The sequence below is a fragment of the Mesoplodon mirus genome, assembly GCF_964341445.2.
Source record: "Mesoplodon mirus genome assembly, chromosome: 15".
NCBI classification, from domain to species: Eukaryota; Metazoa; Chordata; class Mammalia; order Artiodactyla; family Ziphiidae; genus Mesoplodon; species Mesoplodon mirus.
The window spans coordinates 48,926,425-48,953,591 of record NC_138991.1 but is presented as its reverse complement, the minus strand read 5'-3'; the positions used below and the strand labels follow the sequence as shown (position 1 = coordinate 48,953,591).

At 41.7% G+C, this 27,167-nt stretch overlaps 1 protein-coding gene across 1 annotated transcript; it reads right to left on the bottom strand.

Moving 5' to 3' along the window:
* Positions 1-1,537: 1,537 nt before the first annotated feature.
* On the bottom strand, positions 1,538-27,028 carry CDR2 (cerebellar degeneration related protein 2). The gene is made up of 5 exons (XM_082600518.1): positions 26,594-27,028; positions 17,733-17,845; positions 5,575-5,723; positions 5,153-5,317; positions 1,538-3,477 (listed from the first exon to the last, which is right to left on the bottom strand). Exons 1-5 carry the CDS (start codon positions 26,670-26,672, stop codon positions 2,619-2,621), a joined length of 1,365 nt encoding a protein of 454 aa, XP_082456644.1. The 5' UTR covers positions 26,673-27,028; the 3' UTR covers positions 1,538-2,618.
* Positions 27,029-27,167: the final 139 nt, after the last annotated feature.

Here is a 27,167-nt window from a genome sequence, read left to right as displayed (position 1 = left end):
AATATGGAGGTTCCTCAAAAAACTAAAAATAGAGTTGCCATATGATGCAGCAGTCCCATACCTGGGCACGTATCTGGAGCAAACTAATTGAAAAAGATACATGTACCCCTATGTTCACAGCAGCACTATTTACGATAGCCAAGACGTGGAAACCACCTAAATGTCCATCAAGAAATGAATGGATAAAGGTGGTGTGATATATATATATATAATAGAATACTACTCGGCCATAAAAAAGAATGAAATTGTGACATTTGCAGCAACATGGATGGACCTAGAGATTATCATACTAAATGAAGTAAGTCACAAAAAGACAAATACCATTTGATATCACATATTGGAATTTAAAATATGACACAAGTGAACTTATCTACGAAACAGATTCACAGACATAGAGAACAGACTTGTGGTTGCCAAGGAGGAAGGGGGTGGGGGAGAATGGATTGGGAGTTTGGGATTAGCAGACGCAAACTATTATACAGAATGGATAAACAACAAAGTCCTATTGTATAGCACAGGGAACTATATTCAATATCCTGTGATAAACCATAATGGAAAAGAATATGAAAATAATATATAGGTACAACTGAATCACTTTGCTGTACACCAGAAGCTAACACAACATTGTAAATCAACTATACTTTAATAAAATGTTAAAAGATACATGGTTCAGTAAAAATGGAAGATATAGTATACTCCTATTTAAAAATATGGGGTGGGGCTTACCTGGTGGTGCAGTGGTTAAGAATCCGCCTGCCAATGCAGGGGGACGTGGGTTCCATCCCTGGTCCAGGAAGATCCCACATGTCGCAGAGCAACTAAGCTCGTGTGCCACAACTACTGAAGCCCACGCGCCTAGAGCCCGTGCTCCACAATGAGAAGCCACCGCAACGAGAAGACTGTGCACCGCAACGAAGAGTAGCCCCCGCTCCTGCTCGCCACAACTAGAGAAAAGCCCACGAGCAGCAACTAAGACCCAGTGCAGCCAGAAAAAAAAAACAAACCAGGGATGATAATGAGCATACTTGCAAGCATATACCAACAAACTGGTAACTAGTTGATTCTGGGGAGAAAGGTTGGGAGGTCAGGGAAGATGAGACAACTTACCTTACAAACTCTTTGTACTGTTTGAAAAAATAATGTTTTACCCATTAATCCAATTTTGCCATTGAGCAAAATTAGATTCAATGCTCATTTTAACATCTGAATACTGTAAAATGTCTTTCCTATGACTGATCAAATGTTTTGAGAATTACCTAGTCAAATGCTATTAATTCAGAACCAAGCCTGACATTTCTAAAATAGTGAAAATTATATACAGCATATAAATTTGAAAATGTTTTTCAAACATACAGTAATTTTAATGAACATTTATCAGTATGAACAGAATTTGTGCTATTACACAATTCCAAGGAATGGGAAAAAATGGAAACGGAAAAAAAAATCACTCAGTTCTTCCCAGAGATTTGTTTGTTGGAAGAAAAGTTGGTAATAACAGTGAAATGGCTTAAGCTTAAAATAAGAAGCAATTGATCCATTTGTTCATTTTCATAGGTAGTTTTATTTGGTTTTTAGAAAAATATACACAATAAATGGAACCTCAGTTCTCTTAAATAGTTTTAAATTAAAAGTATGCAAGTGAGAGGATGAGTGTTATTTCCACAGTCAGGACATCAACACTGTTTAAAAAAGTGGCAGATAGGAATTTCTGCAGCAAGTCACAAACGTTTACAGGAATGGCAGGAAGTGAGAGCAGCCTGAGGCTGGCAGGCTAGCCAGCTCAGACGGCACAGTGCGGGTACGGGTTCATCGCGCCCCTTCAGCCTGAATTTAAGAAAAGAATGATGTGCCTATCCTAACCACTACAGCTTTGAGTAAAAACATTTGAACGTGGGGAAGAGGCCCTCCAGGGCTCTAACAAGCTAACTGGGCCAACCAGAGCCTGCCCTTTTAGTTTGGTATTCAGTTAGACTGAAAGGTATTAGGATTACCTGTCAGTCACAGTTCAACTGGTAGCCCACGTAACAAACTCAAAGGCTTGGAGTATTTGTTAATGCCATGTATTTTGGATTAGACCCCTGCTTTCTCCTGAACATTCTTAATGAATTCACAGTATCCAACAGTGTTTGCGAAAGATATTTTCCCTTGGCAGCCATCTGACTTCTACATAGTTTTGAGAAGTTAAGCAAGGAGGCAGTAGGGATTGCCTTAGCTTTGTTTCAGCTCTGCCCTTTCCCCTACATAATACACACTACACATACAGATACATGTGTGTAGATGTACACATTATATACTACAGTTACTCCAGGCCTACTTCTCCAGGAGCACATATGTTCCCTCCACTGGTCCTGGGGTTTTTCAAGGAATCACAGCCTAATTGTCACGCCAGCCAGAGGCCAGTTTGTCATGGGATTTACTGAGGAGCTTCAATGGAACTCGATTATACAACTGCCACCAGTAGCCACCTTCCTCCCTCGCTGTATGCATTTGCTAAATAAGCAAAGCAGTGAGGCAAACGTCAGGAGCAGTATCAGGCTTTGGGGTCTACACACACTTGTGTGAGTGGGAGAGAGAGGTGATAGGAAACAGGCCAATTAGTAGTGGGGCTGGCGGTTCACTTAGGAATGAGAAGTGAGAGATCGGTATTTTGTTCTCTGTTCGTCTATTTCCTGTTTGGTTTTCTTGATGCAACTAAAGATCTCCTTAAAAAGCACTTTGTATTCTGGTGGCGTCGAGGTGGTGGGGCAACTGATGGGCTCTGGGGTGACCGAGGCCGGTTCCCAGCTAAGGGTGCCAGGCTCAGGCTGGGTGTTCACTGTAGCCAGGTCCTTGGCCCTGGAGGTCTGCACAGCCTTGTGGGCCAGGGAGTCCTCCTCCTGCTGGCACTTCCTCAGCAGCTCCTCGTACTTCACCTTGAGGGCGCTGTACTGCGTGTCCACCTCGTGCAGGAGGGAGATGCCCCTCTGCTTCACGGCCTTGGCCCTCCGGATGCAGGTCTCCTCGTGGCCCTTCACAATATCACCGCCCGCCAGGCTGCTCAGCACCGTCTCACTGCTGCTGCGCTTGAGAGGCTTTCTGTGCGCTTCGGGCACGGTCAGGAGCATCTCCTCCAGCAGGCTCTGGCAGGGCTCCTTGACGGGGACAAACAGAGAGTCTGGCACCAGCTTCTCAACCCCATTCACAAAAGGGCGCTCCGACTGCAACATCTGCCGCATCTCCGCCACGTCGGCCTGCAGCTCCAGCGCGCGGGTTCGGTAGGCCTCCGCGGCCCCCAGCTGCTGCTCCAGTTCGCTGTTCTCCTTCAGCACCAGCCCGTACTCCTCCTCCACGGTCGCCCGCTTCTGCCGCTCCAGGCTCAGCTGTGCCTGCAGCATTGTCACTGTTTTCTTTAAATGCTCGTTTTCTTCTTCATCAGGGCTCTGCTGACTTTGTAAGGCAGTGATCTTCTCGGCAAACACATGATCGTACACGAAGTGCCTGGGGAAAAGGTTGAAAGAATCTATTACACAGGTCGACTGAGAATGCAAAGAGGGAGACTGATGATTTTTTTCAACTACCTATTTTTTTTTTTCTTTTTGTGGTACGCGGGCCTCTCACTGTTGTGGCCTCTCCCGTTGCGGAGCACAGGCTCCGGATGCGCAGGCCCAGCGGCCATGGCTCACGGGCCCAGCCGCTCCGCGGCATATGGGATCCTCCCAGACCGGGGCACGAACCCGTATCCCCTGCATCGGCTGGCGGACTCTCAACCACTGCGCCACCAGGGAGGCCCTCAACTACCTATTTTTGAGGAGCTGTGATGTGACTGATGTTTTGCCTATTCCACACTAGAGCAGTGGCTAAAATGAACACGTGAGAAAACACAAGTTCTGTGACTAATTTTTTTTTAAACATTAAAAATACTACAGGGCTTCCCTGGTGGCGCAGTGGCTGAGAGTCCGCCTGCCGATGCAGGGGACACGGGTTCGTGCCCCGGTCCGGGAAGATCCCACATGCCGCGGAGCGGCTGGGCCCGTGAGCCATGGCCTCTGAGCCGGCGCGTCTGGAGCCTGTGCTCCGCAATGGGAGAGGCCACAACAGTGAGAGGCCCGCGTACCGCAAAAACAAAACAAAACAAAACAAAACAAAATACTACAGAACATCCATTCCCAAAGACCAGCTGTATGACTGATACTGTTCAAGGAAATCAGAACAGCCAGTGGTGCTCAGTCTTGGCTGCAGATTAGAATCACCTGGGCAGTCTTAAAAAATACTGAAGCCTGGGTCCCACCCACATAGATTCTGACCTAGCTGGTCTGCCACCTGGACTTGAGTTTTTTTTTTTTTTTTTTTTAAAAGCTCTTCATGTGATTCATAATATACAGCTAAGACAGAACCACTGCTGCAGTGATTTTTAAACCACAAACACATATCAGGAACACCTGGGCAGCCTTTTCCTCACACCTAGAGATTCTGATTAGGCCTGAGGGAGTCGCTGGTTTGGCAGTGTGAAAAACCGCACAGGTGACCTGGTGAACGGTCAGTGCTGAGGACCACCAAGTGCACGGGCTGGTCTCTCGCCTCTTCAGACTCCTAGGCAACTTGTAACTGTACTTATTTGTGTGATTATTTGCTTATCTGCCTCTTCATGAGACTGAAGCCTCCACGAGGGCAGGAACTTTGTCTGTTTTGCTCACCACTCCTCACATCTGGCATTAGCACCTGCCTTACAACAGGTCCTCAAGAAATAGTTCCTAAATAAAGATTCAATCTCAGAACTCTATATTGTAAAGGCATTTCTGCAGGCAAAAAAACCTTGTTTGCCTGGATTTTTGTTTTACTGAATTTTCAATTTTTTTCTTCACTGGAATGTGAAATACAACCCCAAAATCTGTAGTCTATCAGAAGTACTGCACCTTATTTTAAATTAAGATTTAACATGTTAAAAGCACTAAAATACCCGAGACTTTCAAAAATAAGTGTTCACCGAATTACTAATACTCAAGAACTCAGTCATTTGTATGTTTAAATTAAGTGGTTTTGTTCAAACCACCGGTGGTCTAATAGCCAAGTGGCATTTCCTAAAAGGGTACTTTTAATCTACTGGAATCCAGAATGTGTCAGTGACACGAGATGCGCTCCTGCTTGCAAATGCCATGGAAAGACAGGCTCTTACTGGCGGAGGTCATACAGCTCTTTCAGAGACGAGAAGCTAGGTGCCGATTTCTCCCGGTCATGCTTCCCCTGGCTCCTTCTCCCTTGGCCAGATGACTTCAACTCCTCCACTTGGCTCTGGAGGTGATCAATGTTGGCTTGTAGGCATTCAATTGTTTCAGTCAGACTGCGAGGAACAGACAGAAGGCAGTTGCTGCTTGTCATATTAAATTAAGGGCGTAAGCAGTGAGGGGAGATTAGCTGCCAGCCACTCAAACTGGGCTTGCATAATTGGAAAAGACTTCTATTTAATCGCTATTCTCCACAGAGAATTAAATTAAACCTTACCCCATATGGACCCAAACCCACTACAGCCATGTTCTATTCTAGTTGATACTAAATGACTTCTCCTAGGGCTTCTTCAATGGATTCTAAAAACTTTACCTCAGAATCTTCTGCTGTGAGGCCTTGCTGTCAGCAACGAGCTTTTGATTTGTTTCTTCCAGTTCCCTTGCTGTGACATCTAATTGCTCATAAACCTTTGCGTGCTGTTCATTCATCTGCCGCAGAAGCTCCACCTGCTTGGTCAGATACTGGAAGAGATGATTGTGACCAGTTTACACGTTAAACAGATAAGATACCTGCAGCATTCCAGCACCCACTGTATCCCACAATTCAATTCCGTTCTGGCACTAACTACTGGAGCTATAAGGGCTCAGCCCCACAGAACCACCCCCAATTCAGGCGCTGCTGGCAAGTCCCAGGGACCGCCCGTACATTCAAACAACCAGCTGTAAATCTGGGGGCTCCTGTGACCTCCCCTCAGGTTCAGTAATTCGCTAAAACAACTCACAGAACTCAGGAAAGGGATTTACTTACACTTACTGCTTTATTATAAAGAATACAACTAAGGAACAGCCAAAGGGAAGAGATGCGTAGGGCAGGGATGGGGGTGGAGAGCAGTGCGGGGCTTTCTTGCCCTCTCCAGATGCACCCCCCCCTCCCCAGCACATCCATGTGTTTACCAACCCGGAAACCCAGCTTCACTGCACAGACATGATTCATTCAATCACTGGCCACTGGTGAATGAACTCAATCTCCAGTCCCTGACCCCTCTCCAGAGGCTGGGGATTGGGCTGAAAGTTCTAACCCTCTAATCATGTGGTTGGTCCCTCTGGCAACCAGTCTCCATCCTATCATTCAGGAAATTCCAAGGGATTTAGGAGCGCTACACCAGGACATGGGGACAAAGGTCAAATATATGATTTTCATTATACCACAATACCACAGGTTTATTTTATGAAAAGAAGAACATTAAATCTCAAACTACTTTCCTTAGTAAGAACTGAGTACAAGCCATCCTTTATATGCTTAGTTTCCCTAAAGCTCACCAACATCTCGTGTATCATAAGGCTCTTCTACACTTAACAAAGCACAAAACACACATAAAATTAATATTTGACAGGAAAATCTAAGTGAGACACGATAATCCCACAAGAGAAAAAGCATGGAATACATGATCAATGTTTAAACAAAAATATGTTTTATAGACATAAGAAAAGCCTAAAGAAGAGGATTTTAGATGATTTTTGCTTGAAAAAAAATTAATTTTTTTTCCCTCTGGGTGAGGCATTCTGGACAAAGAACAAGGAAAAAATACTGATTGAACCAGAAAAAGATATTTTAACTTAATATTATTCAAAGATACTTTTAATTCTGTGAGAATGTTGTCACCATAATCCTCCTTATTTGTGAGAAACTTGCCAGATTATTTATTTTGGTTCTGCTAAGACTGCTTTCTAAATGGCCAAGGATGAAGGGGAATAGTCACAACCTTAATGCCTCAATGTTACGTTTCCTTGTTTCCCCTCCGACTCAACTCCACCTGAAGAGGACGAAAGACAGTATATATTCCAAATGAAATAGTCACAATATTTCTCTGGGGCACTACCAGAAAGAGGAAAAAAGTAGGTATGAAGCATTACCAATGACCAAATGGTAATAGACCAGACATGACTTTAAAAATACTTTTCTTGAGGCTTCTCTTACATACCTATACAAGTATTTGCAAAGCTAACAGACTTCTTTCACAGACTTCTTTCAAAGAAAGGGCTATATGACTTTCAATGGGCTCTTTAAATGGCAGTGGTGTGGCAGAGTTGAAAAAAGTATATGAGGCCTTTTTTCAAACTAGTTATATAGCTCGGTAGCAATGTGTTGAGAAAACACTTAATTCTCATACCTTCTCATCTGAAACTCTTGGCCAAGAATGTTATGGAAAATTCTTTAAATTTTAGGAAGACGACACACACTTTATAACATCCCAGTGAGAGTTGGGTAGCACCCTGTTATCAAGCATTGATATTCTCATCAAAAGTATGAATAAAGATTATAAACAGCCTCACATGAGTTCAGGTCAGGGTTTGCTGTCAAATGAACTTGTTGCCTACTTAAGAAAAAAATCTTGTTTTTATAGAGCTTTTCGGGTTCAGAATTGAAAATAAGTTGTGGATCCGTTAGTACCTACCTTGTAGGATTGGAAGTATTAACTGAGATGGAGTGAGCACACAGCATGGCCCCTGTAAAAGCCTGTGTTTGTTCTTCACTCCCTCAATCCCCACCAGCTTCTCCTGTGTGTGCCTGTAATCCTGCCCTCTGGCTGGCAATGTCCTGGTAGATTCCTGTCGCTGGTAGGGAATGTTTTTAATCTCTTCAGAATACTGGAGTAGAAAAAGGTTTGGAACATAGGAACGTATATAATAGCTGCAGAAATTTTGAAAGCTACTTTATGTCAGGTACAAGATCTCAAGTATTCTTTGGGACTGATTCACAACAACCTAAAAAGAATCTGATGCACAGACCAGACACTAATTATTAAGTTACTACAGGAGCTGTCCCTGCCTAGTGATTGGAATAGTTGCATCCTCCGTAGGACACATCTGCCCCACAGAAGGCAGGTGGGGGAGGCCAATTCCCATGCAAGTCTTGCTGGGCACAGGATCAGAGAAGAGAGATGGCCTGATAGAAGGCAGCAGCGCAGAAGCTAAGAGCACAGGCTGTGGGGTTGGAATTTGGTGTGAAGTCCTACTTTGCCATTGCTAACTGGGTGACCTCCCGTAAGTAACTTAGTGTTTCTAAGGTGAGATTTCTTCATCACCTACCTCACAAGGCTGCTGTGAGGTTAATGTGAGGGAAGGGTTCAGCATGGTATCTCGCAAATGGTAAAATGGCTCGATAAGAGTAGCTATTTCATCCTTATCTACAGTTATGCGTTTTCAAACTTTTCATGTGCTAAAATTCAACTGGGGGATTTACTGAAGTATAGGAAGCTGGGCCCCTTTCCCCTAAAATTCTGAGTCAATGAGACTGGGGTAGAGCCAGGATCCTGCATTTTTAGTAAAAACCCCAGGTGATGGTAGTGCAAGTGGTCCATGGATCACACTTATTAGAGAAATGTTGATCTTGGACATGGAAAATGCTGGAAGCCTCCCCTCCCCCAACCCAATGTCCCTTTCTCTTGGGTCCAGGAGACATAAACATTCACTTGGATCGACAATGATTCTTAAGCTTAATGTATACCATTTCCCTTCTTAGGACTTAATTTAGTTGCAGTTATTCACAAAAATTAGGCTATATTTTAACTGTATCGCAACAGCATTCTTCATCATGTTGTATTTTGACATGTTCCTACAATCATAATTCCCTGAAATTATAGACTACTTATATAATTGAGTGCTCCTTCCTAAATTCTCAGTCCACCCAAATACTGATTCTCTACAGATGGCTAATCTTATCTACTGCATTTAAAAAACTTGTTAAAATGGATAATTTCAAACATATATAAATGCAGAAAAATGGCTTAATGAACCCTCATCTATCCATCATCCAGTTTCACAATTATCAATACACAATCTTGTTTCATCTCTACTTTTCCACTCCCCTCATCCCCAATTTAAAGCAAATCCAAGACATCTTAATTTAAGTATACATATTTATATATTTCTAAGGGATAAGAACTCATTTTAACCACAATTCCAATCACACTTTTAAAAACCCCAACAATTCCTTAATATGTTTCAGTGTTAACATTTTCCCATCTCTTAAATGGTTTTTCCAGCTTCATATGTAGTCCTTATTTCACCCTCAGGGGGTACCTTTATCTTGAAATTGTGGAGTTGCCTCCCTTTAAGGCAAGCTCCCCCTTCCTTTAGGGCCTTTATTACCCAATCTCCCCTCTCTCAGAGGCCTCGCCTTTCCTGGCTGGCTCCACCTAATCCAGCAGCTCTTGACCTGAGGTCCATGGGTTGAATTGACAGGGTCCACGAGCTTGGATGGGAGAAAAGTTACACCTTCATTTTCACTAACTTCTAACTGAAATTTAGCGTTTTCTTCAATTATGAATGGAGGCAACAAACCACCAGTAGTATGAGGAGTACTTAGGACTTCATCACTTACAGGAAGCACAGATGTTTCCATAGCACATAATAGTGGCTGCAGGAATCTTGACTCATCTCATCACTATTTGAAATGACAGTTTTTAGACTGCTATTAGATCTTGGTATTTAATGGATTAATAAACACTTATATTAATATATCACAAATTTAGTTTTTCAATATTTTGATACTCATTTCAATATAACTGATTCCCTCTGTAATTTTATGTATTTTAAGAGGTTCATCTTAGAGTCACGAGATAGCCAAAGGGATCCACAGCACAAAAATGGCCAAAAAACTCAAGATTATCCTTTAGGCCTCCATGCAAACATAAAGGCTTCAGAAGTCTTTCTAGACCACCCCGTCTAAAGCAACACCACTCCCAAGGCACTCTATTAATTTCCCTCAAAACACTTCACACTTAATAATAAACAACCAAATTGCTTACTTGTTAATGTCATAGTCTTCCTAACCCTCCTTGAAGAAGGGAAGGCTCTTATACATCTAGTCCATTTAGCACAATTCTTGATACACAGTAGGGACTAAAAAAATACTGGCTAATGGCAATTTCTAGACCTCTCTTCACGACAGCTCATCATGCTTGGTACCACAACTCAGACTGCTGGAATGTCGAGAGCCTTCTTTCAAAGAGTTTGAGAATGGCTTTGGCTATAGCCAAAGGGAAAAGGCCCTATTAGATACGAATTCTTTCCCCTCTTGCTCCATTTATTTTATTGCTTGCTCCATTTGTTTATTCCCATGGCACAGGTATGCCTCAGCATTCTGAAAGAGACATTTTTTACCAGTCTCTCTTACATGGGTCCCAAGATGTGTCCCTTTTTAAAGATATAATATTCAAATTAGAATTGTGGCCAACATAAAGGAAATAAGTCAATATGTAAATAAGTACAAAGAGGCTGTTTAGAAAACTGCAGTAGGTCCCCCTCATTTGATATATAAAAACCTGTAGGGGAAAAAACCCACAATGAAACCATTTAGGAAGAACTTGTGATATTCTGGTCTTAGAGGACTTGGCTTTAAGGACAAGCTAAAGAATGGCAGAAAGCTTGCTTTCACGTGGTAGGAGTTTAATCTTATTATGATTAAATCAAAACTAATCAGAAAAGCCCTTCACTTCTCCAAGAATCTGTGATAGGTTACCTAACAAAGGAATCTGACTAAATTGGTCAGCAACTTAAAAGAAAAATTTTTAGCTCTCTCAGCAAGTATTGATGTGAGGCCAGAGAATCAGAATCCATGTAGTCAGACACTGCTTTAAGGCTTGGCCTCTAAAACTTCAAATTAGTATTTAATCAAATTTTTTCTGATTCTACAAGGAAATGGGTTAGCTTATTTTCTACCCTTCATTTAAAGGTATGGCTATGCTTCTCATGTTCTGGTTTTCTCAGTTCAGAATCTTTGATCATAGCCTCAAATGAACCTGTCTGGACTGCCAAGATCCTAAAATTCAAGTGCCAAAAAGTGATCGAGGACAAAAGTATTTGTCATATTAAACAGGGGTGGGTGATGAGGGGATATTTAAGCTAAATAGTGGAGGGAGGGGAACGTGGGGGTAGCAAAAACACAGGCAAAAATGTCAACTTATAGGCAAGAGTGTCAAAGTTTAAGTTCCGTGGGCTATCTCCCACTTGTCTTAGAATTTGTACAGAATGTCACCTTAACTAGGAGTAAAAGGTTCAGGTTATGTGAAAAAGCTATAAATAGGCCACCTTTACAACTGAGGCAAACTTTTGAAAAAGGCCAGCAGGATTCTATTAACACCTGTTTGCAACTGTAGAACCCTGACCTGGAATGCTGGAAAAGACAGACACAACCAAACTAAAAACTCATAAGGAATAGAATGGAAAATCAGCTTTTATGCAACACTTGGGATTATTCTTATATTAAGGATTACAGCCCAAATCCTCTGAATTTAGTATCGAAATGACCTTCCACAATACTGAAGAAATATTTCCCATTACCTTTGAAAAACTTCTTTCCCCTGATTAAAATAATATATTTCCCCGGAAGGAAATTTAGGAAAAAATTAAAAAGTATGAATATGAAAATAAAAACACCTATAATCTCACTATTAAAAGCTTGGCTTGTTCTTAAGATCTATTTTCCAATAATTGAAAAGGATTTATTGTTTTCAGAATTAAGATTCTTTCATTACTAAAATTCTTAAAACACGGATAAACTGTGCAACAATTTATACTGTCCAAAATATATACACACACATAATCTCATCACCTCAGAACAACTCTGTACCAATGTCATGCAAGCATTCTTATCACCATTACACAGCGGAGCAAACAGGATCTGAGAGGTAATTCACAGGCCTAAAGTCCAGCTATTTGCTATAGAGTTAAGGGCTTAAGTCTGAACATTCTAACACTGAGGCCAGAGCTCCTTCCATCTCCTTTCAAAATCTCCAGAGGTGGAAACCCACAGTTTAGGAATTATTGGAAGTGCTTCGTAAACTGCTTACCTGTCCTCTGTTAAGATACTGATTTGAACAAGTATTCAGTGATTACCTACTATGTTCCAAAGACTATGAATAAACACAGCAACAGCCTTCAATGTTGCAACGGAAAATGGGGAGGTGGCGTGGGGAGAGAAATAGAATAAAACCAACCAAGAAATAAGTGTAATATATAGTAGAATATCGATAAATGTCATAGGGGAAGCACAAAATGCTTTAAAATTTCCGAGGAAGACATGAGCTTTTGAAAGAAGGGACACCTCTAAGGCCAGACTTCTTTGACTCCTGTGGGGATAATGCAGGTTTCCAAGCAGAGAAGCAACAGAAACACAAGGCTGTGGGCTGCTCACACAATTGTAGAAAACTACGAGAATCCGATTGTGTCTGATGTGTCAGATCTCATTACTCTCCAAAGCTTCTCTCCACCCCTCATTCAGGAGAGAAAAACTTGCTCTGGAATCTTGAAAAATTAGACGCTAAGTAAAAGCCACACAGGCTATAGGCATCTTTGAAGCCAATCATTACTTTCAATGTTTATTTAATCTTTTGTTTTACATTAAAAACAATGCCTAACAAAATACTAATTTTTATGAGGACTGTTTGAAACCCGTTAACAGTCTTTGAAAGCATACTTGTAGTTCTACTGAGAAAATATCCTTTCACAGTTTCCTAATTGTCTATTTCCATAATGAGTCACAGTTTGGGGGGATTTTTTTTTAACATCTTTATTAGTAGTATAATTGCTTTATAATGGTTAGTTTCTGCTGTATAACAAAGTGAATCAGCTATACATATACATATATCCCCATATCCCCTCCCTCCCACCCTCCCTATCCCACCCCTCTAGGTGGTCACAAGGCACTGAGCTGATCTCCCTGTGCTATGCAGCTGCTTCCCACTAGCTATCTCTTTTACATTTGGTAGTGTATATATGTCCATGCCACTCTCTCACTTCGTCCCAGCTTCCCCTCCCCCCTCCCCGTGTCCTCAAGTCCATTCTCTACATCTACATCTTTATTCCTCCTGCCCCTAGGTTCTTCAGAACTTTTTTTTTTTTTTAAGTTTCCATATATATTTGTTAGCTTACGGTATTTGTTTTTCTCTTTCTGACTTACTTCACTCTGTGTGACCGACTGTAGGTCCATCCACCTCACTACAAATAACTCAATTTCTTTTCCTTTTATGGCTGAGTAATATTCCACTGTATAAATGTGCCACATTTTCTGTATCCATCCACCTGTTGATGGACACTTAGGTTGCTTCCATGTCCTGGCTATTGTAAATAGTGTGCAATGAACATGGCGGTACATGACTCTTTTTGAATTATGGATTTCTCAGGGTATATGCCCAGTAGTGAGATTGCTGGGTCGTATGGTAGTTCTATTTTTAGTTTTTTAAGGAACCTCCATCCTGTTCTCCATAGTGGCTGTATCAATTTACATTCTCACCAACAGTTCAAGAGGGTTTCCTTTTCTCCACACCCTCTCCAGCATTTATTGTTTGTAGATTTTTTTGATGATGCCCATTCTGACCAGTGTGAGGTGATACCTCATTGTACTTTTGATTTGCACTTCTCTAATGATTAGTGATGCTGAGCATCCTTTCATGTGTCTGTTGGCAATCTGTATATCTTCTTTGGAGAAATGTCTATTTAGGTCTTCTGCCCATTTTTGGGTTGGATTGTTTTTTTGATATTGAGCTGCATGAGCTGCTTGTATATTTTGGAGATTAATCCTTTGTCAGTTGCTTCGTTTGCAAATAATTTCTCCCATTCTGAGGGTTGTCTTTTCGTCTTATTTATGGTTTCCTTTGCTGTGCAAAAACTTTTAAGTTTCATTAGTTCCCATTTGTTTATTTTTGTTTTTATTTCCATTTCTCTAGGAGGTGGGTCAAAAAGGATCTTGCTGTGATTTATGTCATAGAGTGTTGTGCCTATGTTTTCCTCTAAGAGTTTTTATAGTGTCTGGCCTTACATTTAGGTCTTTAATCCATTTTGAGTTTATTTTTGTGTATGGTGTTAGGGAGTGCTCTAATTTCATTCTTTTACATGTAGCTGTCCAGTTTTCCCAGCACCACTTATTGAAGAGGCTGTCTTTTCTCCATTGTATATTCTTGCCTCCTTTATCAAAGATAAGGTGACCATATGTGCATGGGTTTATCTCTGGGCTTTCTATACTGTTCCATTGATCTATATTTCTGTTTTTTGTTCCAGTACCGTACTGTCTTGATTACTACAGCTTTGTAGTATAGTCTGAAGTCAGGGAGCCTGCTTCCTCCAGCTCCATTTTTCTTCCTCAAGATTGTTTTGGCTATTCTGGTCTTTTGTGTTTCCATACAAATTGTGAAATTTTTTGTTCTAGTTCTGTGAAAAATGCCATTGGTAATTTGATAGGGATCGCATTGAATCTGTAGATTGCTTTGGGTAGTATAGTAATTTTCACAATGTTGATTCTTCCAATCCAAGGACATGGTATATCTCTCCATCTGTTTGTATCATCTTTAATTTCTTTCATCAGTTTCTTATAGTTTTCTGCATACAGGTCTTTTGTCTCCTTAGGTAGGTTTATTCCTAGGTATTTTATTCTTTTCGTTGCAGTGGTAAATGGGAGTGTTTCCTTAATTTCTCTTTCAGATTTCTCATCATTAGTGTACAGGAATGCAAGAGATTTCTGTGCGTTAATTTTGTATAGTTTTGGGGATTTTATCCTAGCGTTTTCACCTGTTCTGTACATTCTTCATCTACTCTGAGTAGCATGTTCCAAGACCATTTTCTGGATGATTTAAAATTTCTCTGGGTTGGTAGGATAAGAGCTTACTTTTTGGTTTTCAACTATATTTTGCTAAATTTAAAAAATGATCATGTATTACTTTTCGAATCAGGAAAACTCCCAATAAACATTCTAAAAAGTCAGTTTAAAATTTGTACAAGTGATTCCACTTGTGTAAAGTTCAAAGACAGGCTAAACTAATCTAGGGTGCTAGAGTGCTGTTTAGGGGTGGTGGTGACTGGAAGAGCTGATAATGTTCTCATTTCTTATCTGGGTATTGGCTGCATGGGTATGTTTATGAAAATTCTCTGAACTATATACTTAGCATTTGTGCCTTTTTCTGTATGTATATTTCAAAAAAAAAAAAAAAAGGTTACTTTAAAGAGAAAAAAAAGACATGAGGTTTGAATTAAGGAAAGAGTCCTTATAAAGTTTAGGGGGCTCCGAAAGGATATAATGATAAGTGGCACTATACCTATTGCAAGGGTCATCTTTTAGTACAGAATTAGGTTCTTCAGCTGCCTGGTTACTTTTACAAGAGCGTCAGGCTTTCCTTGTTGTAGACTACTGGAGGGAGACCTTGGAAGTCTGTTGTGATCTGCAAGTCTGCCTGGGCCCAGGTGTGAACCAAACAGGCAGTAAGACTGGTCTGTGGGAGGCCTCTGGCTGATAAGCGGGCTTAGCCAGAACTGCCATTTCATCTCCCTGTTTCATCCCATTCCTATTGACTTTCAGGAAGTGATTTATAAAAAGAAAGAAAGAAGAAAGCCAACCGTAATGGCAGAGAAGAAATCTAAGACAGTGTTGTTCTTAGTCAAAAAACAGCTTTGGATAAAGAGTGAAATGTTGAAGGCTACAATGCTTGGATCTATGAACCAGTGGACCACGTGCTCTGTTACAGAAACAAGAGATCCATGGAAATGTTTCTGGAAGTAATCCAGGCTAAATTTATTTAATTAGCTTTATACATACATTTAATTGTATATTTATTTAATCATTAAGGTCTGACCTGGATGCTTCATTTCTATTATGCTTTTCAACATCTTATAAGAATTGGGGGTTGGGGAGAGGTGACTGCAGGGGCCAAGGAACCACATCCATGTAAAAGCTTGATTACAAACATTTTTTAAGGAAAAAAAAATCTTACAGAAAACTTTAGATAGTGGAGTGTTATTTGTAGATTTGGAGACTCTTCAAAGATCTTTGGATTTTTTTCAGAATGTCAATGATCTGTTTCAACTGTTTAATCATCTTCAATACACAGAAAAGAAAATAAAGGTAGAAAGACAGGTAACTTAGATCATAAAGTAACTGTGTTTGTCATCTCCTATCGTAACAAATAGGCATCATTCTCTAATTATACAAATATTTGGACTTTTTTCATCTATATTTGGAAAAATGTGCTAAAATAAGCATTATAGTATTCAGTTATAGTGATTTATAGGTGCTTTCATGGAAAACATCAATACAATGTATTAAGACTATGTTTCTACCCAAATACAAATAAATGTACCTCACGGTATACGGTAATCTTCATGTATATGCCCTATGACCACTCTATGAAATTTTCCAATGAGTTGAAAAACGACGTCTGTGGAGCAAAACAGGAATGAGTTCCTTGATCATGTATGACATTTGGCTAGTTTAATAGTTTTAAAATGCCTGGTTTTCCTGCATTTTTAGGTTTCTGCTCAATTCTATTCAGTTTTGGGTATGGCATGTTCTATGCTCTTCTGATATAGAATATACCAAAAATGATAGCTGGTGATGACTTCAATATCATTACAAGATACACCTTCCTAGAATTATAAAGGTATATTTCAGTCACATCATTGGCTAAATTCATAAATCCTGATGAAGGGGGGAGGGGAATCTACTGTATGCATCTTAATTATGGCTACTATGTAAAATTAAGGATACTGAAATAATAAATTTGTCTTAGTTTTGATGATAGGCTTATTTGTATTCAAAAACTGAAATCTGTGTAATTTTGATTGAAGTCAAGGACAATGTTATTCCACGTCTTTGCATTTCTAGCACCTGGTTCAATATATAATCAGAGCTCAATGTTCTGATCATGATGAATGGCTTCTGTGTTCTAAGGTCTTTTATATTTTTCTGCACATAGACATAAGAGTCCTGGTTTTACTGTACCAATTTGAGGAGAAGGAGTTGTAATTTAAGTGCAATGCTTTGTGGGGGTGGGAGGGTAGTTTGGGGCATGAAGTGTCCTAATAGGACAACTGTTTGGTTAATATCCATAACTAGCATCTTTATAGTCACCTGACCTACACATAACTGGGCTACTTTAATGGGACTATTTACAAGATAGCACCTCCATTTTAAAGCCTTAATCTAGCATCTTTCATATTACGAAATGAGGTACTACAATTTTAAAATTTTTCATCAAATTTAGGATGGTGTTTGGTTAGGGGGAGGGGATGCAGCCAAGGAGGGGTTATAGAGGGAGTCTCAACAATGTGGATGGTTTTCTTTCTTAATCTGCTTGGTGGGTACACGGGTGTTCATTGTATTATTCTCTTGTACCTCTTCGCATATCTCGAATATTGCATCATTCATTTTAAAAAGAAAAAAGTGAAAAACTAAGTATAATATTCACAGCTTTATTTTGCTTCACATACTTGTAAATACTGGACCATTTACTTCTAGTACACTTCACCAAGGGTGAAGAGAGAAATTTCTTTCATCACAGCAGACTTACATGTTGGGAAAGCTTAAAGAAAGTAAAAGTCAACCTCCACACACTTCCCAATGGTTCTTTATTCTAAGCAAAAGTGTATATTAGAAATTAAACACTGCTTTTTAATTCCAAGTGTTATTTTAGTAGAATACGATTGGCGCTAGAGCAGCGACAGGCCACAGCTCAAAGGTAACTCTCCTGCTAAGTAAATTACCTCAATTTCCTGTAACTGCTCCTGATTGGTTGTGTACATCTGCTGAAGAGAATCCTCCAGCTCTGTGTTCCGATCCAGTAATGTCTTCCCAAGCTCAGCAGCAAGTTGGAGATCTAGCACAACAAGTAAATCTTAGAATAGTGCAAATGATCTCACTTTAACATTTTACATAACCCAGTCCTTTATTTTAAGAATGAAACAAGACCCAACCCAACATATAAAGTTTAAGTCAGATCCCAATGGAAGGTGGAATGGCACAGAAGGAAACCTGGATTCTACTTAAAATTCAGTTGTATTAGGGCCTTTTACCAGGTAATGTACTCTTGATGTACCCTTACTTGTAAGACATGAAGAATAGTGATATTCATTTCTTTAGGAATGATCATTCAGCATTGTGACATCTAAGATCATAATTATTTGCTAATGGACTGGACTTAATCATATCCTGATTGTCTACTTTTCTGGATGGACTGTTAAGCCAAAGTACAGGCAAACCTTTCAATAGTTTCTAAAGTTCCCAGGAATCTGGCTGCTGTGAATGCAACTGTCAAAGCAAAGTGTGTTGTTACAGATCCTGGCCTCCTAAGTGGACTACAAATTAAGTCACAAAAAGGAAAACTATTGGGCTTCCCTGGTGGTGCAGTGGTTGAAAGTCCGCCTGCCGATGCTGGGGACACGGGTTCGTGCCCCGGTCGGGGAAGATCCCACATGCCACGGAGCGGCTGGGCCCGTGAGCCATGAGAGGCCCGCATACCGCAAAAAAAAAAAGGAAAACTATTGATACATCAGTGATAAGAACATTGCCGCAGGTCTCTCTCATTTTTATCTGTTTCTCTTCATGTCCTTCTCCAAGATGAGCAAACCAGATAAGCAAAGAAGCAGTACAGTTTGTGTGGTAACTCAGTCATGGCTCATACTTTCATTTAGCAAAGAAGCATATTTCTATTTTAAACCTTATTTTTCAAAGCTCTCTCTTCTTAGGCATATACGCACATAAGACAGGATTTGTTTGTTATAAATCCCAGAAATAAAAATTTAGTGATACAAAAAAGGACAATAGTTCTAACATAGGTGACTGAAACACTTATCTGCAGAGTAAATTTCTTTGCGAGGTCCTTTGACATAGTGGGAAATGCACTGAACTGAGAAGGAAGGTCTGAGGTCCAGTTCTGATTGCCATTTACCAGGTTAACACTTTCAATATAGTCCCTACATTTAGTATTTTGTGTAGAGAGATGACTGTCCTGTCAATATGATTCTGAAAATCAAATGAAATAATACATAAGTACTTTACAAACTAAGCTGCAATACACAGGCAAAGTTATTATTAGTATTCATTGATTCACAAATGAATGATTTTGTTGCTAGGCACCATGCTAAGATTTGGCTAGAATGGTGAATAAATGGATGAATTTCCCGCTTTCCTGACACTCCCAGATTAATGGGGGAAGGCAGACAGCAAGTAAGTAAATAAACTTGCAAACTGTGATAAACACTGTTCATCCATACATGTATGCATAATTCAATAATAGCAGACACTGTTCTGGGGATATAGGAATAAACTCAGCTAAAAAATTCCCTGCCTTCATGGAGCTTATACTCTATTGGGAGAAACAGCATGAAAAAATATATATACTAGATAGTAAAAAGTGCTAAAGAAAAAAAAAAAAGGAAGGAAGGGAGCAGGAAGAGTATGGATGTGGGAGGTTGAAATTTAAGAACAGGCGACAAGGGCTTCCCTGGTGGCGCAGTGGTTAAGAATCTGCCTGCCAATGCAGGGGACACGGGTTCGATCTCTGGTCCGGGAAGATCCCACATGCCGCGGAGCAACTAAGCCCGTGTGCCACAACTACTGAGTCCACGTGCCTAGAGCCCATGCTCCACAACAAGAGAAGCCACTGCAATAAGAAGCCTGTGCACCGCAATGAAGAGTAGCGTCCGCTCACCGCAACTAGAGAAAGGCCGCGTGCAGCAGTGAAGACCCAACGCAGCCAAAAATAAATTTATATATATATAAAAAAAGAACAGGCGAAAAGGGTGACTTAAGACTCAAGATGTGAAGGAACTGAATACGTGACCCACGTAGATCTACTTAGGGGACCGGCATTCCAGGCAGAGGCAAACCTGGCAAGCATGACTGGGGCTAATAAGGAGGCCAGTGAGGCGTGTGTGTGTTGGGGGGGGCAGTAGGAGACAAAGAGGGGCTCCATGGAACCCAGTGAAGGCTTTTCACAGGATCACTCTCTCTGGCTGTTGTGTAAATAGATGGAAAGGGACAAAGGTGGAGGGAGTGTGACAGGGATATTGCAATCATCTGGGTGAGAGAAGGTGGTGGCTTAGACTACAGTAGCAGAGATGGAGATGAATAGAGGTGTAGGATTCTGGATATGTTTTGAATGTAGAGCTAAAAGGATTTGTTAATCAATTGCATGTGGTATTCGAGAGAGAAAAAGGAAAAAACCTCTGGGTGTGGTGATAATGTACAAAGGATCTACTTCAGAAAGGGAGGTCACAAGGAAACTCTTTCTTAGGAGATGTTTTAGCTAAAGCATGAAGGAGGAGGATATCACCATGTAAACGCCAGGCAGAGGCCCTAAGACAGGAAAGAACCTGGCACACTGCACAGCCCAACATAAAGCCAGTGTGACGGAAGCACACTGCGGGAGAATGGTATGCGAGTTGGAGGAGTAGGCAAGGATCAGATCACACAAAATTTTATTGGCCATGGGAAAGAAAGTTTAGATTTTATTCTAAGTATGATGGAAAGTCATTTCACTTAGTGTCGAAAAATATACGTATTATTACTCATTATGAAAACAGGGAACCTCGCCACATATGATTTTAAAACAATTTTTAGAGGTTGACAAATAAGGTTTAACACTGTTCATTACGCCAATATTAAAACTTAACCTAAGGGGCTTCCCTGGTGGCGCAGTGGTTGACAGTCTGCCTGCCGATGCAGGCGACACGGGTTCAAGCCCTGGCCCGGGAAGATCCCACGTGCCGCGGAGCAACTCGGCCCAGGCCCGTGAGCCACAACTACTGAGCCTGCGCGTCTGGAGCCTGTGCTCCGCAACGGGAGAGGCCGCGACAGTGAGAGGCCCGCGCACCGCGATGAAGAGTGGTCCCCGCTCGCCACAACTAGAGAAAGCCCTCGCACAGAAACTAAGACCCAACACAACCAAAATAAATAAATAAATAAATAAATAAACTCCTACCCCCAACATCTTCTTTTTAAAAAAAAAACAAAAACTTAACCTAGGGCTTCCCTGGTGGCGCAGTGGTTGAGAGTCCGCCTGCCGATGCAAGGGACACGGGTTCATGCCCCGGTCCGGGAAGATCCCACATGCCGCCGAGCGGCTGGGCCCGTGAGCCATGGCCGCTAAGCCTGCGCGTCCGGAGCCTGTGCTCCGCAACGGGAGAGGCCACAGCAATGAGAGGCCCGCGTACCGCAAAAAAACAAAACAAAACAAAAAACTTAACCTAGAATAAGTGGTAAAAGAAAAGCAACAACCTTTGTTACCTGGTACTGTCCATCTGAGTGCAAAATTAGCATTGTGCTTGGTTAGTTTTCCCTCCTTAGGAAAAAACAAAGCCGCAAAACCCGCCAAACACCACTATTTTAAAACATTTTACACCCATTTAAAATAAAACCTTATACTTTTGTTAGATAGGTGTCAAAATACATTCTCTTGTGATTTAAATATTAACAATGTCTACTAATGAACTTAAGACTTCAGATATCAAGTCTATGAAATAACATCTTGTATTCACAAGACATAAAACCCTTTACAAACCATTCAAAGCATTTAAGAAACATTATTTTTTAATATCTTTTCAAGGTAGTTAGCCGAGATTTTCAAACGAGAAGCACAAAGATGCTAAGCAACCTGACCAAATCCACATGGTGAGTCACAAGCAAAAGATAAACCACTGTCAATTCTAACTTTCACCTTCATCACAATTCTCTATTATCCATATCCACACAATTTTAAGTCTATTGACAGAGGTGTCCATATACTTCTTTGTTTAAGGTAGGGAGTACAAATCTTCCTAGTTGAGGTACTTAATCTTTTCACTTGTTTTCCTGGATGGCAATGAGAAACTAGAGTTAAGCTCTTTGGCTTTTACTGCCTGTGCTGTCAGTGAAAGCATATACAACCCCAGGCAAGTTAATATCTTGTTTTCATTAAGTGAAAAAGGAACTAAGTACAGCTGAGATGTTCCAGAAATAATTATTTTGTACTCAGAGGGTAGGCAATGTGTATACATAGCCCCACATAGGAACCACCACGCTGAACTATTAAGGACAAAGCATATAAACATTACCTAGACATTACTTAAGTCTCTCCTGGCCTGCTGTAAAGGGGTGAGTAATTCCTCACTGGGAAGGACCCGAGACTCACCAAAGATATTCTTATCTAACAATCAAAACCTGAGCCAAAACTGCTTCCAGAATAAAGACTAACTTAAGACCACTTCAGCTATCTTCCTCAGTTAGGAAACTACCTATGCTACTTAATACCAGCCAGGAACAGCTTTCCTTTTCCTGCTGCTGCAGAAAGAGATGCCAAGTATAGCACTCTTCCAGTAAACAGCAAACAGAGAAGAATTTGAGACTAGTCCTTATCACAATCCTTATTTCTAGTTAAACAAAGCCCCAGCCTGGCTCAGTAACCTGAAGTCTCAGTCTCCTAAATATTTCATAGGATGTTTAGGACAGAATTCTGGCAAAACAAGTCTCAACTACAAGAAAGTGTCTATGAAGTCACACTGTATAACAGGATATTACTTCATTTGTTAGTTTAAAGACAAGAGTCTTTTTTGGTCTTAAGAAAAAAAAAAGTTTATTTCCTGTTGTGTAGCATCTGGCTTCCATAACCAAAAGGAGCCAAAAGCTGGCAGTAAGCCCAAGACGGTTTTCTAAAAAATTAGTGGGGGGAATGGGAGAATAATGTCTTTTATTTTTAATTAACATATAAAAGAAAAGGAAACAATATAGTTTTGAAGCCTATGCACCTGTTCATCTCACCTTACAATAAGGATTTTCATTAAGAGGTTGCCTTTTCTAAATCTTACTGAACTGGCGTAGGCAGCCACTAAAAATACCACAGATTTACTGCAGGCTTGAGAACTGCAACTTTTCAATACCTTCATGTTTAGTATTCTTCCACTAATCAGTCTTTGCAAGTGATAATAATCTATTTTAACAGTGTAAACTGTTAGCTTTAAACAGATATTCTACTCAGCCCTATGCTCTAGGCAAAATATTAGCTCTAGCAGTCAAGTGATTTTTTTAAAAAAGATCTTCCTTCCAGAATTCTGAAATCTTTAAATCCCACTGCTATTACATTTTTCTTATTTTACTTCAGTTTTTAAAAAAATACGAGGACGACATATTCCCATGTTAGCTGTAGTCTCTAGCAGTAATTCAATAACATTAAGGCTGAAAGCTTTTCCTATTACCAAACCAAATGCGTCATTTGGTGATGCTTCTGTGCAACCCCTGTTGCCAACGTTACTGTAATTGGGAAAGCAAAAAGCCTGAATATAAACATCAAGAAAAATGATGGTGTCAGTTTTAATGACCAGTGATTCAGCAAATTAGTTGCTCACATGGAAAATGTACTCCTCTTAAAAAGAAGTAGAAATCTTAGGATTCTTTTAAACTAAGATTTCATTTGCTGAACCATATAGTAGAAACCCGAATCCTTATTCTAAGCTTGCAAAGCTCACCAAATGACAATTATAATAGCAGCTGGTCTAAAAGAAAACCCAGTCTCTTAAGTCTTTTCACCTTGTTCTCAGGGGCACATTTCAGAGCTAGCACCATCATTACCTGCACAGGAGGCTCCTGCTGTCCCAGAAAGGATCTCACCCCCAGAGACCACTGTCAGCGTCCTCACTGTGCCAACTCAGCCCTCTAACAAAAGACAGTCTCTTCATCAAAGTGTTTTATAAAAGCAAAGGGTTTTCTCCTTCTGCCTGCATACAGCTTTACGTGTTTCTAACAAGGTATGAATGGTAGGCCAGAGCCCTCCGAGGTTAGAAACTTTCAGCAATTTTAATTTTTAAAAAGAATGCCCCAAGCAAACTTTGGTACAGAGATTCAATCTACTTAAATAATGCTTCTATTGCTAAAGGAAAAATATCTGTAGTTCTATGACTTTGAGAACAGGATCTTAGTTGTTTTAGCAGCTCTCTCCAAACGAGGCTCTCTCAGTAAAATTAATAGTGAGGATGTTAAAAAATGAACAGCCATATGTCTGCACTTGATAAAATCCCACTAGATCTGCTTATCAATCTAAGAGGACAGACCTGCTCCCAAACTTTATTCAGCAGCAAAATTATCTAGTGAGGGCTCGCCCTGTGCCAGGCACTACATGTAGTAGGCACACACCAGGAGGTGGCGTCTCCTCCAGTCAACAGGTTCCTAGACCGTCAGTGAGTAGGATCCTGCCTATCCTATCTTGTGGACAGGCACTGTGGCCCCAGTGCCTGGATGAACAGCTGGCACAGAATAAATAAAATTTTTGAGAAATTAACAAATTTAAAAAAATCCTTTACAAGTTTAGGAGTTAACATATAACTTAATGAAACTGGGACAAAGATACCCTTCTGTTCACACTGTAGCCTTCATTCTTTTACAGGCCATATTCACAGTTATGATTGTTGGAATTGCACATCTATTCCTACACTACACACTTAAACTAAGTTATGACACACAGGGTTATGTCAAAGTCCATCGCGATAACAGCTGTAAAAGTCTTTTGAAAAGCACAGAACAAATTCCAAATGCAAATTGGCATTAAGGAGGTTTGGACCTGTGCTCTTTAAGGTTTCATTAAACTTGAACACCTGATGACTTCATTTCGATCAGAGGTTAAAGAGTTCCACATCTAACCCCAATATGTTGCATTTGCTCCTCAGTAGATTGAAATATTACAACCAGCTGTTCCTAACAACCTCCCACAGGGGGAAAGTGCAGTGTGGACTAAGGCACCTGATGCAAGAGAGCCATGAAAGCAATAATCCTGTGTGAGTGCCTCAGTTCAGTTCAACAAATGTTAAAATCGAGCTTCTATTATGTGCTAAGTATTGTGCTAGATTAAAAAAAAAAAAGCCCATACAGATCTACACTTTCTAAATACAGTAAAGAAAACTATTTAGCTTTGATTATAGGACAAAGTGCTTAATTTATTATAGGGAAATGTTGCAAGTGCACAATGGCTGCCTCATAAATCCTGGAGAAAGTTTCAAACTAGGCCATCAATCCTTAGGGGGAATTCTGAAAACAGGTTAAAATGTAAGACAAATTTGACTTGTGGACGCTGTGAACATGATGGCAGATACTGCACTGCAGCCACTGGATAGCTTAGACTATATAAGCGTAGTGGTGAACTACTTTGGTTTAAGTGACAGGCCACGACATATTGACTTAAGAAATCACCTTCCCCCCAAAGAATTCCTTATGTTTCTTTTCTAAGTACGAGTCATTCAAGCCTACAGTCTTTCTTCCCCCCAAATTCAATGGTTAGCAGGAACAAACACCACGGCCATTTACTATTCGACTAAATGAGATGTTAACTTTTTGTGCAAGTTAGAGCTGAAAAAGTTGATTTACACAGAACAGCTGAAACAAGATGCCTGAATAAAATTCCTGAGGATTATTCAGGATTCAGTATAGTGGCTGAGAAAGTTTACTCTGGAGTTTGGAGTGGAATCCTAGCTCCCCCAATAACACTATCTACTTCTACCTCTGAAACTTTGTTGGATTAAAGGAGCACCTGTGTGAAGGGCGCATCAGTGTCTGGCACACAAACGCTGTTTCCCAACTGCAAGTTCCTGCTATTAATAGGCAAAAAGCTGGGTGGCACTGGCTCCAAACTGAGGGCCGCTCTAAGGTTTTCTCTGGAGACAAGAAATCCAAGACAGGAATGCCTGTTTTTAACTAAAAAGTTAGGGTGCAAAGTGAAGGAAGTGGCAGAGGTAGAAGTGCCCTCAAGTCATCTCACTTGGCATCCAGTAAACTACTCTGCATAAGGAGTTTGTTTTTCGCCCCCAACAGTCTAACACCAACTGAAAAAGCTGTAAACTAGGTGGTGAAGAAGAGACAGGATTTGGGCAGTGACTATGGTGACTCCTCATTCTGAGTGTGGGGGTTCAAAAATACTTTGCTGTACAGCAGAAACTAACACAACATTGTAAATCAACTATACTCCAACAAAAATTAGTTAAAAAAATACTTGCTCCCACACTTAACTTGAGGGAAGTCATTTGGCCGCCTTAGCCTCCGCTTTCCCCATCTGGAAAATGGGGATAACGCGAATTAACTCTCTCACGGAGTTATTGTGTCTATCAAATGTGTGCAAAGGGGCTCGGCACGGTTCCTGCCACACAGCAGTACCAGCCGGGGACTGAACACCTGCAGCAGCTCACACTCGCTGGGAGCCCCGGCTGTGGTTCCCCCCGGAGGCGGAGAGGAAGCGGGGCACGAGCCCGGTAAGGGGCCACCCCTCTCTGCTCCGAGAAACGCCGTGGAGATTAAATCAATTAATCCGGAGAGAGCGCTTCAAACGGTGCCTGGCGCCCGGTTAGCACTGCCCACGCAGTAGTGGTGGTGATGATACCGATGATGCTGATGCTGATTACCGCGCAGAAGCCTGGGCCCCGCAAAGCGGAGTCCTCCCGGGTGGGACAGGCAGGCGCGACAGTCCCAAAGCCAGGTGAGCGCCAGACCCCGCCCCTGGCATCGGTGGGCCCCAAGCAAAAGCAACTTTTTAACAGTTTCGCGGCCGGGAGGAGTAGCCTCGAGCCGGCAGCCGCCCAGACCAGGCCCCGCCTGGCGATCGCGCCCTCACCTTGCTGGAGGTCGTGGTGGTCGTACCACGGCTCATCCTCTTTCATCTCAAACTCCTCCACCAGGTTTTCCGCCAGCATCTCGGCCGGCTCTTCCGGGGGCAGCGGCCCCCGCCGCCGCCGGCCCGCCTCAGCCGCTGCCCCGGGCTCTCCGCCGGTCCCTCCGCACTCAGCCAGAGCCGCCCTCTGGCGGGACCCGCCGCCACCGCCGCCGCCGCCCAAGTTCCGCCGCGCCGCTCGACCACAGCCACCCGCTGCCGCTGCTGCCGCGGGGAGGCCCGCAGCACACGCCGCGGACCAGCTTCCCGACTCGCCCCGCGCCGCCCAACGACCCCAGCGGCCAGCGCCCAGCGCCCCGGCGCGAGCGAACCAGCCGGCGTTCCAAGCCGGCTCCTCACGCCGCTGCCGGGCCCAACGTGGCACTTCGGCAGAACCCTCCCAGACCGGGGCTGCGATTCAAACCCCCGGCGGCGCCTCGGCCAATCGTGAGCGGGCCGCCGGCCGAGCGGCGGCGACGTCATCCAATCGCTTCTCACCACAGGCCCGCGGTTCGCCCGGGCTCAAGGGCAAGCAGCC